The following is a 13,355-nucleotide window of genomic DNA, read 5'->3' as shown; positions in this document are numbered from 1 at the left end:
TCCGAGGAGGAGGGAGCCCAGCGAAGGAGAGACTCCAGGGTGAACGCACGCCTTTCCCAGGCTCTCCCCAACTGGGTTGCCCCTTGTGGAGGCAGCCCAGCTGAGGAGAAGCTTGGTCGAAAGGCCTATTGCCCTGTGCATAAGTCTACCCAGGATTCTGTAGACTATTTTGGGACAAAAATTTCTTGACTTATAGTCAAGTATATATGGTACTGATCTGATTTTAAAACACAAAGTCTGTAATCTATTACTATACGGACATGCACATGTAATCTCTGACTTTTTTCAGTGGAGTTTATATGAAGCAGTAATTAAAGTAATCATGCCAAATCTGATCTTGTGGAGGTCTCCTCTGAGATATTCCCACAAACCTCTCTTTACATAGTCCCAGATCATATCATTTGTGTGACTGGAATTATTGTGTGCAGTGATTTGATTCTGTGGATTTTTTGAGAAATACACACACACTACAACTTCAGTTCAGTCTTCAGAACTTATAATGGTTTTGTAGGCAAAATAAATGCTTTAATTATTAGTACAAAGAAGGGACTTTTCATGGGGGAATGTTAGACTGAGAAATGATTTGGACAGATAATGATTAAGACTATTTAGTATGTGATGCTTGGGCTCCATTTCTAGCTTGTACTACATTTGTCACCTTCAGTCTTTATGTAGTTTCTGACTGTGTTCCAAGCACTAATCAGCCAGATGGCTTTGGGAAGTATAGAAGCATTTTATGAAATCAGCAGTGTAACCCTCTTCTCTTTTACCTGATATAAATGCATGTACCAACTTGAAACATGGGAATTTAAGTTACCATGGCTAATAACTTCTGTGGGCAGTGCAGGCAGAAAGAGATAATCCATCCAATTTTCATGGATCTCTACTTTAGCCTGTACTACAGTATTCTGTGTTTAACAGCTTCATCTGATGTGCAGTCTAGCATTTCTGGTGGATTAGAGGAGCTGCTTTTGGGAGAGGAAGAATGGAAATCTGCTTTTACTAGCCCATTTGTATACACCTAAATCTGTATGCAGTTCATTGCCTGTACTAGAGTAGTTTTAGTAGAGTAGGGAAGCTGGAAAGAAATAAAGGACTTTTGTGGTTTATGGAGGGCTGCACAGACGTTGAACTTGCACTTAATGGAAGTTACAACTTTTATATTTTAGAAAATCAGCATTTTTGGCCAAATTTATTAGAATAGTCTAGTTATGCTGTACCTGTTCTCCAAAAAGACACACCGGGACAGACACACATGCACACACATAACAAAATCAGCATCATTATTAGTATTGGATCTACAAGGCTGTCCACCCTGAGTGGCTTTAAAAGTAAGATGTAAATTAGAGGGGGGGGGGGATTAAACACTTAAATGCATAATTAAAAATCACTAATTTTGTTTTCTAAGTAGCCACATTTGTTAAGGGCAGACAGAGGTGTACAACATGTACAAGAGAAGGCAGTCTTTCAGTTAACCTGATTGCAAGCTTTAAAGGCAACTCATAAGTTAACAGCCAGACCAACTGCATTCACAGTCTCTTGAAACAGGAAGTTTATGGTAGAACTAAGTGGAAATAATATGTAGTGACAATACTTCAAATCCATTTCAAGGCCCAAATTGCAATGCTGCTTTTAATGTTTAAAGTCTTTTCAAGCTTTCAACCAGGTTACCAGAAAAACTGCCTGGATCTTAACCAAACCATAGGTCATCTGCAATCTATTCTTCGAAGGTTTTCTTTCCAAAGGAACAACATTCACTTCACAATAATTATGATTTGTTTTGTTTTGTTTTTAGTTATATCGGGGTTTTTTGAAGTGCCAAGACCACACGGGAGAAATATTTTCCATAGTTGCTTGACTGTAGCATAAAAATTTCCAACTAAGGCATCTTGTGCTAGTTTGCAGTCTTCCTGAAGCTGATTTTTATTAAACATACGATTTTGGAAAATGGTTCCTGATGACTCCTTAGTTCACAGATTTATCTTGAGCTGACAAACTGTGCTTTCAGAATTTTTTAGTTTTTCAGCTTTCATGTTGAATTTTGTTGGAAATATAAGCATTAGGGACATTAAACTGTATGAACAGGTTGCCAAGGTGGTATCACTTTGCTTTTCTACATTCTAAAGTACTTTGTGGTCTTTGTACCTCACACATTAGGGTTTCACGCCTGTGCAGAGACTCCATTCAGAAAATTCAAAGCTGAGCAGATTGGTGGGTAATCCCACCCACCCCCATGTACTGAGCGTGCCCAAGACAAGTGGCTTTACCCCCTCCTTTTAACACTTAAATTATGGTACCATTTCTAAGTGTTTTGGAAAAAGCAGACCAACAAGATTCTTGAGTGGACGCTAGCCCTTCCGATGTTTAACTTGTTAAAGATGAGACACAGAGTCCTGAACCATATAAAATGGAAGCAGCACACATATTCTTGAAGGGAATAGTACTCCAAAAGGAGATACTGAAAAACACTAAGCAACCTTTACTATGATGATGATGATGATGATGATGATGATGATGATGATGATGATTTATTTATAGTCCTCCCAATCACAAGTAATCAGGGCGGGTTACAACAGTAAAGAAACTACAAAGCAAATAACAATAGTTGTCATGCCCAGCCTGGAAGATGGCTTGGAGGACTCAGAGGATGAGCTAGAGCCCCTGGGATCTGAACCTATAATGGAGGAGCCAGAGCCCCAGGGGCTTGAACCTGTAATGGAGGAGCCAGAGGCTGGCCCTAGTTCTGCTGGAGCAGAGTCTATGGCCCCTCCAGAGGTTCAGCAGTCAAGTTTGCCTGGTGCCGAGGCTGTGGACATGGAGGAAGATCTGGGCAGTGTGCCTACCTTCAATGAGCGTCGAGCAGAAAGAGAGGGCCTTCGAAGATCTCGGAGGCTTTATCAGAAGCGTCTTCGTAATCAGACACAGCTGAAGGCCATCTCCTTGCCTTCTTAAGCACCTGGAGAATGTGTGGTTCTTTGCCAGTGGATATCTGACTCTTTTAGAGGAAAGACTCTGTCTCTGGCTCCTTGGCTTTTTGTCTTGACTACCCGGAAACCTTGACCTTGGACTGCTTCACCGACCTGCCTATCTGTTACCCTGAACCTCGGACCGTCTGACAATTCTTTTGGTAATCCCTTTTGGTAAAGCTACTGCAACTCTCCAGGACTGTGTAGCTTACACTGACTTTGCTGTGCTGGGAGGGGGTTGTTTGTTTGAAAACTAGCTGCCTTATCAGCCCTTTGGCTGCTTTCCTGGACAATAGTAGTGAAATAACAAAACAATTCACAATAGCAATAAATAGCAAACAATTTACATACCAATTCACAGCAGCAATAAAATTAACACAGCAAGTTACATAGCAATTATTGTAACAGAACAAATAAAATAAAAAATAATCTCATACTCAACTCCCCATCCCAGTCCTGAAAAAAAAAAACCCTTAGAAGATTACAATGTAGGAGTGTAAAAAAGGGGGAGACTAAAAGTTGGTGACAAGATAATGCTCTCAGTATCTCACACCCCAAAGAATTTACAAAAGCCCAAGTGGAAAGGGGTGTAGGCTGTTTCTCAGCCTGGCGTTCTCAATGGGTGGTGAAGGAGGAAAGGGAGTGCAGCATTGAAACCTGCCGCTGCTCTGCCCTCAGAGTCCAGGTGCGGAGGCTGGGGCCCAGGTGGAGAAAGGGCACAGGAGCTGCCATATGAACTGTAAGAAGAAATGATAGACCATTGGCATGCCTCCCTCGCGGCAACAGTTGAGTCTGGCGGTTGTTGTGGGGGCAGGGCCAGCAAGCTGACTTTAAAGATGCCGCTCTCACTGGCGACATGATTCCCTCACGGCAGCAGCTGAGTCTGGCGGGTGTTTACCTCTGGGCATTGTTCATATTTGGTCACATAAGGCTTCCACATGGAAAGTCATCTGCTAAAAGACTTGTGAACATGATTACCATATGTGGAATAGTACCAAAAGTAATGAACAGAACAGTATACTTGAAATGAACAGACAAATCTTAGACTGCAGATACAGAACTAAATGGTGAATAAACTGTGTAACAGTCAGAAATTCAATAAATGTTTCTCAACATTTTACATCTTATTTTCTAGTTCTCAACTTCCCCTCGCCTTGATGTAAAATGTGGTTCCTGCACATTTGAATGTGATTTTGAATTATTAAAAAAAAAACCCTTCACTTCTACTTTGTGTACTATTTGTAGGTTCTATACACGATGGAAAGAGTGGGAGTCATGGTATTCTCAAAGTTTTGGTTTACACTTCTCACTGAGAGAAGAGCAATGGCAGGAAGACTGGGCATTTATACTTTCTCTTGCTAGTCAGGTAAGACTGTATATGATAAATATGAGGATGACAAAATTGTTTTGAATTATTTGTATTTCACACACATCATGTGGAAGGAACTGTGAGTTTTTTAGACTAGTTTCTGAAAACTGAAATTATATATTTAACTGACCTCCAGTGTTGTGATCTTTACATTGACATACCTTTTGTCAAATCTTAGAATTTTAAATATTAAGAGCACCACCCAATCATAGTAAATCCGCCTTAAGAATGTTTAAGTATTTACATTTTTTATTTCGCCCGTTTTGAAACTGATAGGCTGAATTGTGCCCACTGTACAATTCAGCTTATATATTACAGTACTAAAGTCCAAATGCTATATGTATGTTCTGTGCATGTTTAAGAGTATGTCCCATTGAACTTGGTGGGAAATGGTTCTGGATTGCATATTAATTATTTTCCAATTTGTGTAACATGTAATCCCGGGTACTTTTGAGAACCTGCAGATATAATTCTAAAAGCCCAAGCTTGGGCATCCTTTTAGGGGGTGGACTAAAACATTGTGGGTGTCACAAACCTTGAGACATTGGCTTTCCTGGTGAACATGTTTAGCCTTCTATTTTGGAAAGACCAAGTTGGAGCAGTCCTGGCTCTCACCTGAGCAGCAGTCTCCTTTAGAGGTGCTTTCCAGTGCTCTGTCTCTTCTCCTGAGTGGCAAGGTTGTCCTTGGGCATCATATATTCCCCATTCATGCTTTAAATTTAATATAACCTGCTTGGAACAATGATACATTATAGTAGTCTTGTGCCTTTGTAACTTTATTTATTGCTTAATGATAGGTGAGTAGTCAAGTACAAGAATGTGAAACCAATCCCTTTTCACAGTGCTCAAATTACAGTAGTGCCAGAGGAAACCCAAACCCTTAGGGACTTCTGTTACTATGGCTACTATTTCTAGAAATGTATGCAGGAGCCATGATTTTAGTTAAAATTAGGCAGACTCAGCAGATGAAACAAGTGCATTTCAATAAGGCTGCTCTATTTCCTTCCAACACAATGATATTAGAATATATTAAGTTCAGGTAATCACACTTTTCCAAGTACAATTTTTATAAATTAATTTATATGTAAAATAGTGGTAAGTATTTCTGTAGAATGTTAGTTATCTTAAAACTACTGAAATCAAAAGCTCAGTTAATCTTCTTCAACTGATAGTTGGCTTTTTTATTTCTTTAATACAGCCTGGAGCGAGTTTGGAGCAGACACACATTTTTGTACTTGCACATATTCTTAGAAGACCAATTATAGTTTATGGAGTAAAATATTATAAGAGTTTTCGGGGAGAAACTTTAGGGTATACCCGTTTTCAAGGTAAGCATGACAAAATAAAAACAAGATTTTAACTTTAACATTTTGAGAACTGTTCAGAAGATGGAAGTTTGAAGAAGTAGCAGTTGATGTCTGTAGGTTTTACTAGGTGATATATTCAACAGATTTTCACCTATTCTGAAAATTTCATGGGTCTGCAGAATTTGTAGAAGTGGCAAACCTCCCTCTGCTCAAGGGCTGAATTCAATTTCAGAGAAATTCTCATGGGTTTCAGTCCATGGGATGGGGCAAAGCAAGAGGCTGAGATCAAAAATACTTGTGGGTTTTAACTAAAATGATTTAATGCCATTAAGATGGTTAGATTCAGTCAGGGAAGTCATGGGCCTGAACTTGCAGGACCTGAGCAGAGTGGTTGAGAATGAGATGTCTCATTCACAGAGTTGCCATGAGTTGCGGTTGACTCAAAGGCAGTTAACAAAACAAAAAGCTAAGGACCAGGAAAGTCATCTTATCCTTTTAGAATGGTTGTGGCCACCTGGAGAACCTGAGCAGGACTACATTTGGACCTGTGGCCTGCAGTATACCTCTCTTGCTATAAATCAGAAGAGTGTGGATCCTTGAACCCCATGTTTGTGTCCTTGACCTCCCCATTAAAATTATCCCCTCCAATGTGGAGACAATTATTTCACCAAAACCAAGCCAAAATGTCCTCCAGTTACCCATACATGTTGTGATTTATGTAGCAAATCCCCAGAGACCCCCACACCAATGGGAATGGGGGGGGGGGACAAAATTGGCTAAAATGTAGCCAGAAATTATGTCATGTTGCTTCATTGTGCCTGCCTGAATTTGATGGTGTGCCAATGGCTGGGAAGGAATGTAAAAATTGGACCCTGCAAGTAGTTGTCCCCTGCCCTTCTGCTGTAGATAGTCTATAGTGAAACTCACTTCAGACATAAAGTGGGTATTATATTCACTTCTTTTACTTAGCAAGAAAGTGAAGCAGGCAGAAAGACTTAACTTCCTCTCATTTCAAAGATAGGACTATCATTAAAAGATGAACAGTGTGAAGTCAAAGGCTTTCATGGCCGGCATCCATGGTTTTTTGTGGGTTTTTCGGGCTATGTGGCCATGTTCTAGAAGATTTTCTTCCTGACGTTTCTGAAGATGCCAGCCACAGATGCTGGTGAAATGTCAGTAAGAAAATCTTCTAGAACATGGCCACAGAGCCCGAAAAACCCACAAAAACCCCCAATGATGAACAGTGTCCTTTGAGAAGTTGAGGAACTCCATCAGTGTTTTGCTCTATCTTCCAAGGCATTCAGGGTTAAGCCAAGTCTTTCATACTAGGCTTGAAAATGTGTAGCTGTTTTATCCTTGTAAATGCACACTTTCAAAAGCTTGTGACCAGTGTTTAGTTCCTTCCCTTGATACTTTTCCACAACTGTTCTGCCAGACATTTTGCTATTAAATTAAGTCCTGTCTCTCAGTTTTTAAAACATTGACATCTGTTGAAATATGGACAAGATTAACTAATGAAAAATAGTAGATCAAATTGTTTTTTTGTGGGTTTTGGGGGCTATGTGACCATGTTCAAGAAGAGTTTATTCCTGACGTTTCACCAGCATCTGTGGCTGGCATCTTTAGAGAAAGTAGATCAAATTGTTAAGGTCATCCCAGTATTTGATGACAGATTTAGAGTAAAATCCTGAACATGTAGTCTCAAAATTAAATTCTTTTGAATTCAAGTTAAATGGGTAATTTACAACGCTTTGCTGACAAGTAATTTCAGTAGAACTGATAATGAAATATGAAGTATGAGTTGTTGTTCTTGTTACCATCATATTTATTTATACCACACCTTTCCCCTAAAACCAGGACTCAAGGCAGAAAGAGTTTTGCACGTTTATTTAGACAACTAGATGAAGGACTGGGGTAAAATTTTATTTGCATGTTACAGCCTTCAGGAGCAAAGTCATAATGCCTTCCAATCATGAGGAGCAACAGTAGGTGAAGGCTCTTGCCCTTATACCCACACTATAGGCTTCTGGTAGACATCTAGTTTGCAGTAGGAAATGGTTGGCTGAACCAAAGGGGCCTTTGATCTGATCCAACAGAGCTGTATCACTAATGTGGCTCCTCTCAAGGGATTAAGTTTTCTTTTCTTGACCTTATAGTGAGAGAACATGGCAAGTGCCACAACAGAACTAGGATATGCTGGGAAGTTGAAAGAAATTAGCTCTGTCATGGAGACTTTTAGTCATAACAGTGAAACATATTGATGCGTTGTTGCTACCTTCATACAGCGCACCCGCGCCATACGCGGGCGTACCATACGCGGCCTTGAGCATATGCGCTCAAGCCGTGGGGCATGCGCAGAGCACGCGCGGGGCAGCACATCCCATTCAATTGAATGGGCGCATGTGCCCGTTGCGCCTCGCGCGCTCCCGCGCCGCCGTGCACGAGCCCCATTGTTTCCAATGGGGCTCGAGCATAGGTGGAATTCGCCTTACGTGGCGGGATCTGGAACAGATCCCCCGCGTAAGGCAAGGACGAACTGTATTTGGAAGTCCTCTTTATCTGTGCCAGATAAACGACTATGCTGTTGTGTTTTGTTGAAATGCTGTACCTGTTTGCTCCTGCAGGGAGGTGACGTCTGAAAGGATGGAGGCACTTCCTTAGAAAATCAGAAGAGATCTAGGTGGCAAGGATATACTGTTACTCTAGATTTTGTGTCTTTTAAACACTTCCAGTATAAGATCTGGAATATAAAATACACAGTGAAGCCAGTATTTATGTGAGCATACCTTTGGTTGCAGGTGGTTCTAGTGTTCACAGTACCATACTTTAAACTGTTACATGGTTAACTACATTGACAAATATTTATCTTTGAGAATACAAAATAGTGCTCATTGATTTCAGAAGATCCAATGATCTTTTCTTTGTTGAGAAGCATGCAGAAGGTGTACAAATACTTTGGATGTAGTTCGCTATGAAGGGTTGCTATGCTACATATACACTTAGATTACTCACTGCTATTTTTAAACTCTCTCAAGGCAGGGCACGTTCCTGGCTTAGCTGTTTTGCTGAAGTCTCTGTGAATAACTTCTGATGTTTCTAGAAGGCGGGCGCAATTCAATTATATACTGTATAATGAAAGGCTGTGGGGACTGGGTTGATTGCCACTAAATCAAATAAGACTTTATTCCACTTCTTTAACCATGTAGGACATTTGATATTTTAAGATGGTAGTCAAGCCTTTATACAGTGAGACAGGAAGGCATGTGTGGAATGCTTAGATTACTTGCCTCTCTCTGATGCCATTTAACTTGGAATTATATCTGGGGCCCATGCCACTGTGAGTCTCCTCAATGCAAATTTTAGCAAGGGAGTGTTTGTTGTGTGGCCAGCAGATGCCATCAGGATAAAATTGCATTTTATATGCACTAATAAAAAAAGGGCTTAGCCTCCTGGTGTGATGCAGGTATTATCTTGTATTATAAGGTATATTGACAGGTATATGTATATTGACAGCTGCCTTGAATCCCATTTTGGGAGAAAGGCAGGATATAAAACCATTAAATAAATACATGTGAATTGTAATGCTGCTTCAATGTCCTACTTTAAATGAAAATTTTAATTAAAAATCATTAGTGTCCATATTTCTTTTGATTTACCATTTCACTTTTCCCTTTCCTTTCTAGGTGTATATTTGCCTTTGTTATGGGAACAGAGTTTTTGTTGGAAAAGCCCTATTGCTTTGGGCTACACAAGGGGCCACTTCTCTGCTTTGGTTGCCATGGAGAATGATGGCTATGGCAATCGAGGTGCTGGTGCTAACTTGAATACTGATGATGATGTTACTATTACTTTTTTACCATTGGTTGACAGTGAAAGGAAGCTGCTGCATATACACTTCCTGTCTGCTCAAGAGGTAAGAAAAACTTAAGTGGTTTGGATGGAGTTGAATAAGCTCCCAGAGACATGATGCCAGTAGAAGAAAGCCTAGATGGAGAATCTGTACATTAGAGAATGTGGACTAACTGTATAGCTATCTTACACTGAGCCCTGGTGGCGCAGTGGTTAAATGCCTGTACTGCAGCCATTCACTCAAGACCACAAGGTTGCGAGTTCAAGACCAGCAAAAGGGCCCAAGCTCGACTCAGTCTTGCGTCCTTCCGAGGTCGCTAAAATGAGTACCCAGACTGTTGGGGGCTAATTAGCTTACTTGCTGTTCACCGCTATGATCTTTGGAATAGCGGTATATAAATAAAACAAATTATTATTATTATTTACAGAAGAATAATTTGAAAAAAGTTACAGAAAACAGAGGAAGGGGTTGTGAGCAGAATAACTACTGTGACTTCTTGGTTAAAAAATTTCCCAGCATGACAGGTGCAGTAATAAAGTTTCTGAGGATCCTGACCAGGGCTTTTTTAGGATGGTGTATTTACATTTTGTTAACTAGGAACTTAAAATTAAAGGTTGCAAGATGTCCTAATAACATTGAGCCAAGCCGTTCCATTTCACCCATCTCCATTAAAGGAGGTCAGAACTACAGAGATAGTTGAAGTAGAAATAATTGATTTTTTAATTAAATTTTTTGGTACACAACTACAGGAAGAATGGGCTTTCTAATCTACTTTAAATTTCTGGGTTTATAAAACCCAGATCTGGTAGTTATTTCATATTAAACTTACAGGAAGCTTAAGTTATGTGGGATCCGGGTAGGCTAGGCCAAGCGATTTTTGGTGGGACATCATACCTAGTGCATTACAAAGCCACAGAGCACCAGTCCTTTTAAAGCTGTGAATGGATTTGAACAGAAGCATGTTCTAAATGTATGTGTTTTTTTCTTGAAGATTGGTAATGAGGAACAGCAGGAGAGGCTGCTCAGGGAGTGGCTGGACTGTTGCGTGACCGAGGGGGGAGTCCTAGTAGCTATGCAGAAAAGCTCTCGCCGGCGCAACCATCCCTTGGTAACACAGATGGTAGAGAAATGGCTTGACCGGTATAGACAGATCCGCCCCTGCACATCCCTTTCAGATGGAGAAGAAGATGAAGACGATGATGATGAATGACAAAATTGAGATACCTGGCTGCATATAATGTGTGGTGACAACCCCAGCACTTGGGGTGCAGTCTAGCAAATTGTTACAAGATGACCCAATTCTCTAGCAGGAAGCATTCCTGCCCAGGATTTTTAATCAGTACGGGGAGAATTCAGAAGCTCTTCGGCTGTGTGAAGACAGCTATGTCGATTGGACTACCATTTGTTTAAAAAAGAAAAACAAGGAAAAAAAGAAAACAAAGCCCTAATTTTATTACCAGGACAGAAAGCATTTTTCTTTCCAATTGTACATCTGCCTATAAATGTACCGCATGTGGTTGTGTAAGAAAGTTGTGTAATAGGAAAAAGTATTACCAGCATCTTAAAATTATTGATGAAATTTCTTTTGAATAAGGGCACTTAAAAAGCACATCATAGATGAGTATCTGTTTCTTTCTTTTTTCTTTTTTCGGCTTAAAGTAAAACTTGGTTATTCTGCATCACTTTTTGAGCATTCTGACACACTTCAGTAAAAGACCATTTCATATGAAATCTTGCTAATGCCCAGGTCAGATCATGTGGCTTTTTTTTTTTTTTTTGGTTGGTGGTGCCATATATCCAGAGTTAAGTCAGAAGTATAAACAAACTTACTGTTTTATTAAGATTTGAGTTAATGTTGTGCCCATTATAATAAAATGAAATATTAAAGGGAAAAAAAACCCTATGGAAGGGACAATGAATTTTGATTTTGTTTTCTGTAAAGGCTTCTCTGCTGTCCATTAATATTTTGTATCATTTATTTTGGGTAGTATTTTTTTTCCTTCCAGCCTACTTAAAATAGTCAAAGAAGTACTGTTTCAGAAAGCTATTATGCTAAACAGTTGTGTGAATTTGCTAAACTGAACTAAAGAAACCTGCATTTTGTCCAAACCCGGTATTGCTGTGAGTTGTACAGTAGAAATTAATCTTATATCAAGCCTCTCCCAATGCCAGTTAAAATTGCCTCCATTGAGGAGCTCTCCTTGGTCATTAAAATCGAGTGAGAAAGCACTTTGGCCGTTTTCCTTAAAAGCCTTCATTCTGAAGTTTGTTTTAAGTACTGTATATTATCTTTTCTTGGTATGTAAACTTTGGAATTTTTTGCATGTTGATTGTGGCCACATTTGAATATGTAAGTTTCCTGAAAGTATAAGTTCAGAATATATTCTCCAGTAGAAAAATCTTTTTATTATACTTGATAACTTTAGCCATGCTATCTTGAATGGGTATAGCCTATCCAAAACCTCACTTTAAAAACACTAAAGGTTGAATAGTTTTGTATGCATAAAGCAGATCCTGCTAAGCACTTTTTGAAGACTAATGATGGTGGAAATGAAGACGAGGAATATCTTGCAAAATGGATATCCTTGTTGAAGAATCTGGACAGAAGTTATACATACATATTTTTTACATAGTTGTAAAAAACAAAACACAACAATCCTGGAACTCTTCAGAATTTGCTGCTTTTCTAAATGTGGCTTAGTGTTGAAAGCAAACTCGCCAACAAAATAATCTTAGTGACAGATCTCCACTGAAATTTCATTAAGGTACTAACATTGAAGAAATGCATTAATATAACCATTTCCCACCTCTTGACACAAGCATATTTTGTGTGTGTCTCTGTGTGTTTGTATTTTGTCGTTGGTTCTCTCTCAGTGCATGCATACATTATTAAGTAAAAATGCACGTTTACCTGTGATGGGTTAAAATTCCCTAAACAGTAGAATAATTGGGTTTCTCTTCTGGTAACAGATTCTGCTTTAATGTACAATCCTAATTTTTTTTTTCAGATACAGTCATACAGTAAAGTTAGTACAGTACCATACTTCTTTGCCTACCTTACATACATCACAGTGAAAACCCCACATCCCTGGACCAGTAAAATAAGCTTGATTGGTAGGATTGTATGGGAGGAGGTAGTTACTTGAAATGATGCAAGTTGTCCCCCAAATTTTATCTTAAATAGCTGCTTCCAGTGAGATACACCTGTTTTACTTTCATTTGTGCTGCCATACTTGGTGGAGATGGCTAAATTAGTAGCCATATTATTCCACTGCAGTAACGAAGCCTGGGTTTTTTTTTAATGCGATCAGATGAAAGCAGTTGGTTTATGTCTGGGATTAAAAACCAATATTAATTTTTATTGTCTCATATCCTCACTCCTACAAGATGTGTAAGTGTCTAAGTCACTTCTTAGTCTCAGCACATCCCTGTGGTGGTTTTATAGATTGTACCAACAGCTTGGGAAAGCACATACCAAGTCAATTGTAATTGTGCCTTGAATACTGATTGCAGTTATGCAAGACCCTCTCACCTGACGGGACTTTGTGAGAAACCAAGCCCCCCTTTTTCTTTTCTTGGCACATTTTAAGTTAGAACTGTATTGTCAAAGTTGTATCACTAATGTATTTTTAAAACCAAAGGTTAAGCTCCAGTTTTAGTTGGTTTTCTATAGTAATGTGTGATGTTTCAGTAGAGCACTTACACTCACAGTTGTTTGACAGTTTGCCTTTCTGGTGGAAAGAGAGATACATCAGGTTTTGAATACTTGTATGATTTTCTTCCCTGGTGGCCCACATGCTGTTGGTGACATACACGGATGTAACTGAAAGTTTGGCCAATGTATTAAACTTTTGTTTTCTGCA

General features: G+C 39.4%; 1 protein-coding gene across 4 annotated transcripts in view; it reads left to right on the top strand.

Moving 5' to 3' along the window:
- The window catches only part of ZRANB1 (zinc finger RANBP2-type containing 1), a 61,157-nt gene extending 47,802 nt beyond the window's left edge, over window positions 1-13,355 (top strand). For all 4 annotated transcript variants that reach the window (XM_042460077.1, XM_042460074.1, XM_042460076.1 and 1 more), the window contains 4 exons: window positions 4,212-4,332; window positions 5,534-5,663; window positions 9,326-9,555; window positions 10,484-13,355. In XM_042460077.1, the coding sequence (XP_042316011.1) occupies window positions 4,212-4,332; window positions 5,534-5,663; window positions 9,326-9,555; window positions 10,484-10,702 (700 nt within the window). In that variant the 3' untranslated portion in view covers window positions 10,703-13,355. The remainder of the gene's footprint in view (window positions 1-4,211; window positions 4,333-5,533; window positions 5,664-9,325; window positions 9,556-10,483) is intronic.

The sequence above is a fragment of the Sceloporus undulatus genome, chromosome 3, assembly GCF_019175285.1.
Source record: "Sceloporus undulatus isolate JIND9_A2432 ecotype Alabama chromosome 3, SceUnd_v1.1, whole genome shotgun sequence".
NCBI lineage: Eukaryota > Metazoa > Chordata > Lepidosauria > Squamata > Phrynosomatidae > Sceloporus > Sceloporus undulatus.
Note: the sequence above shows the minus strand (reverse complement) of the source record. Positions and strands in the feature narration are given on the sequence as shown.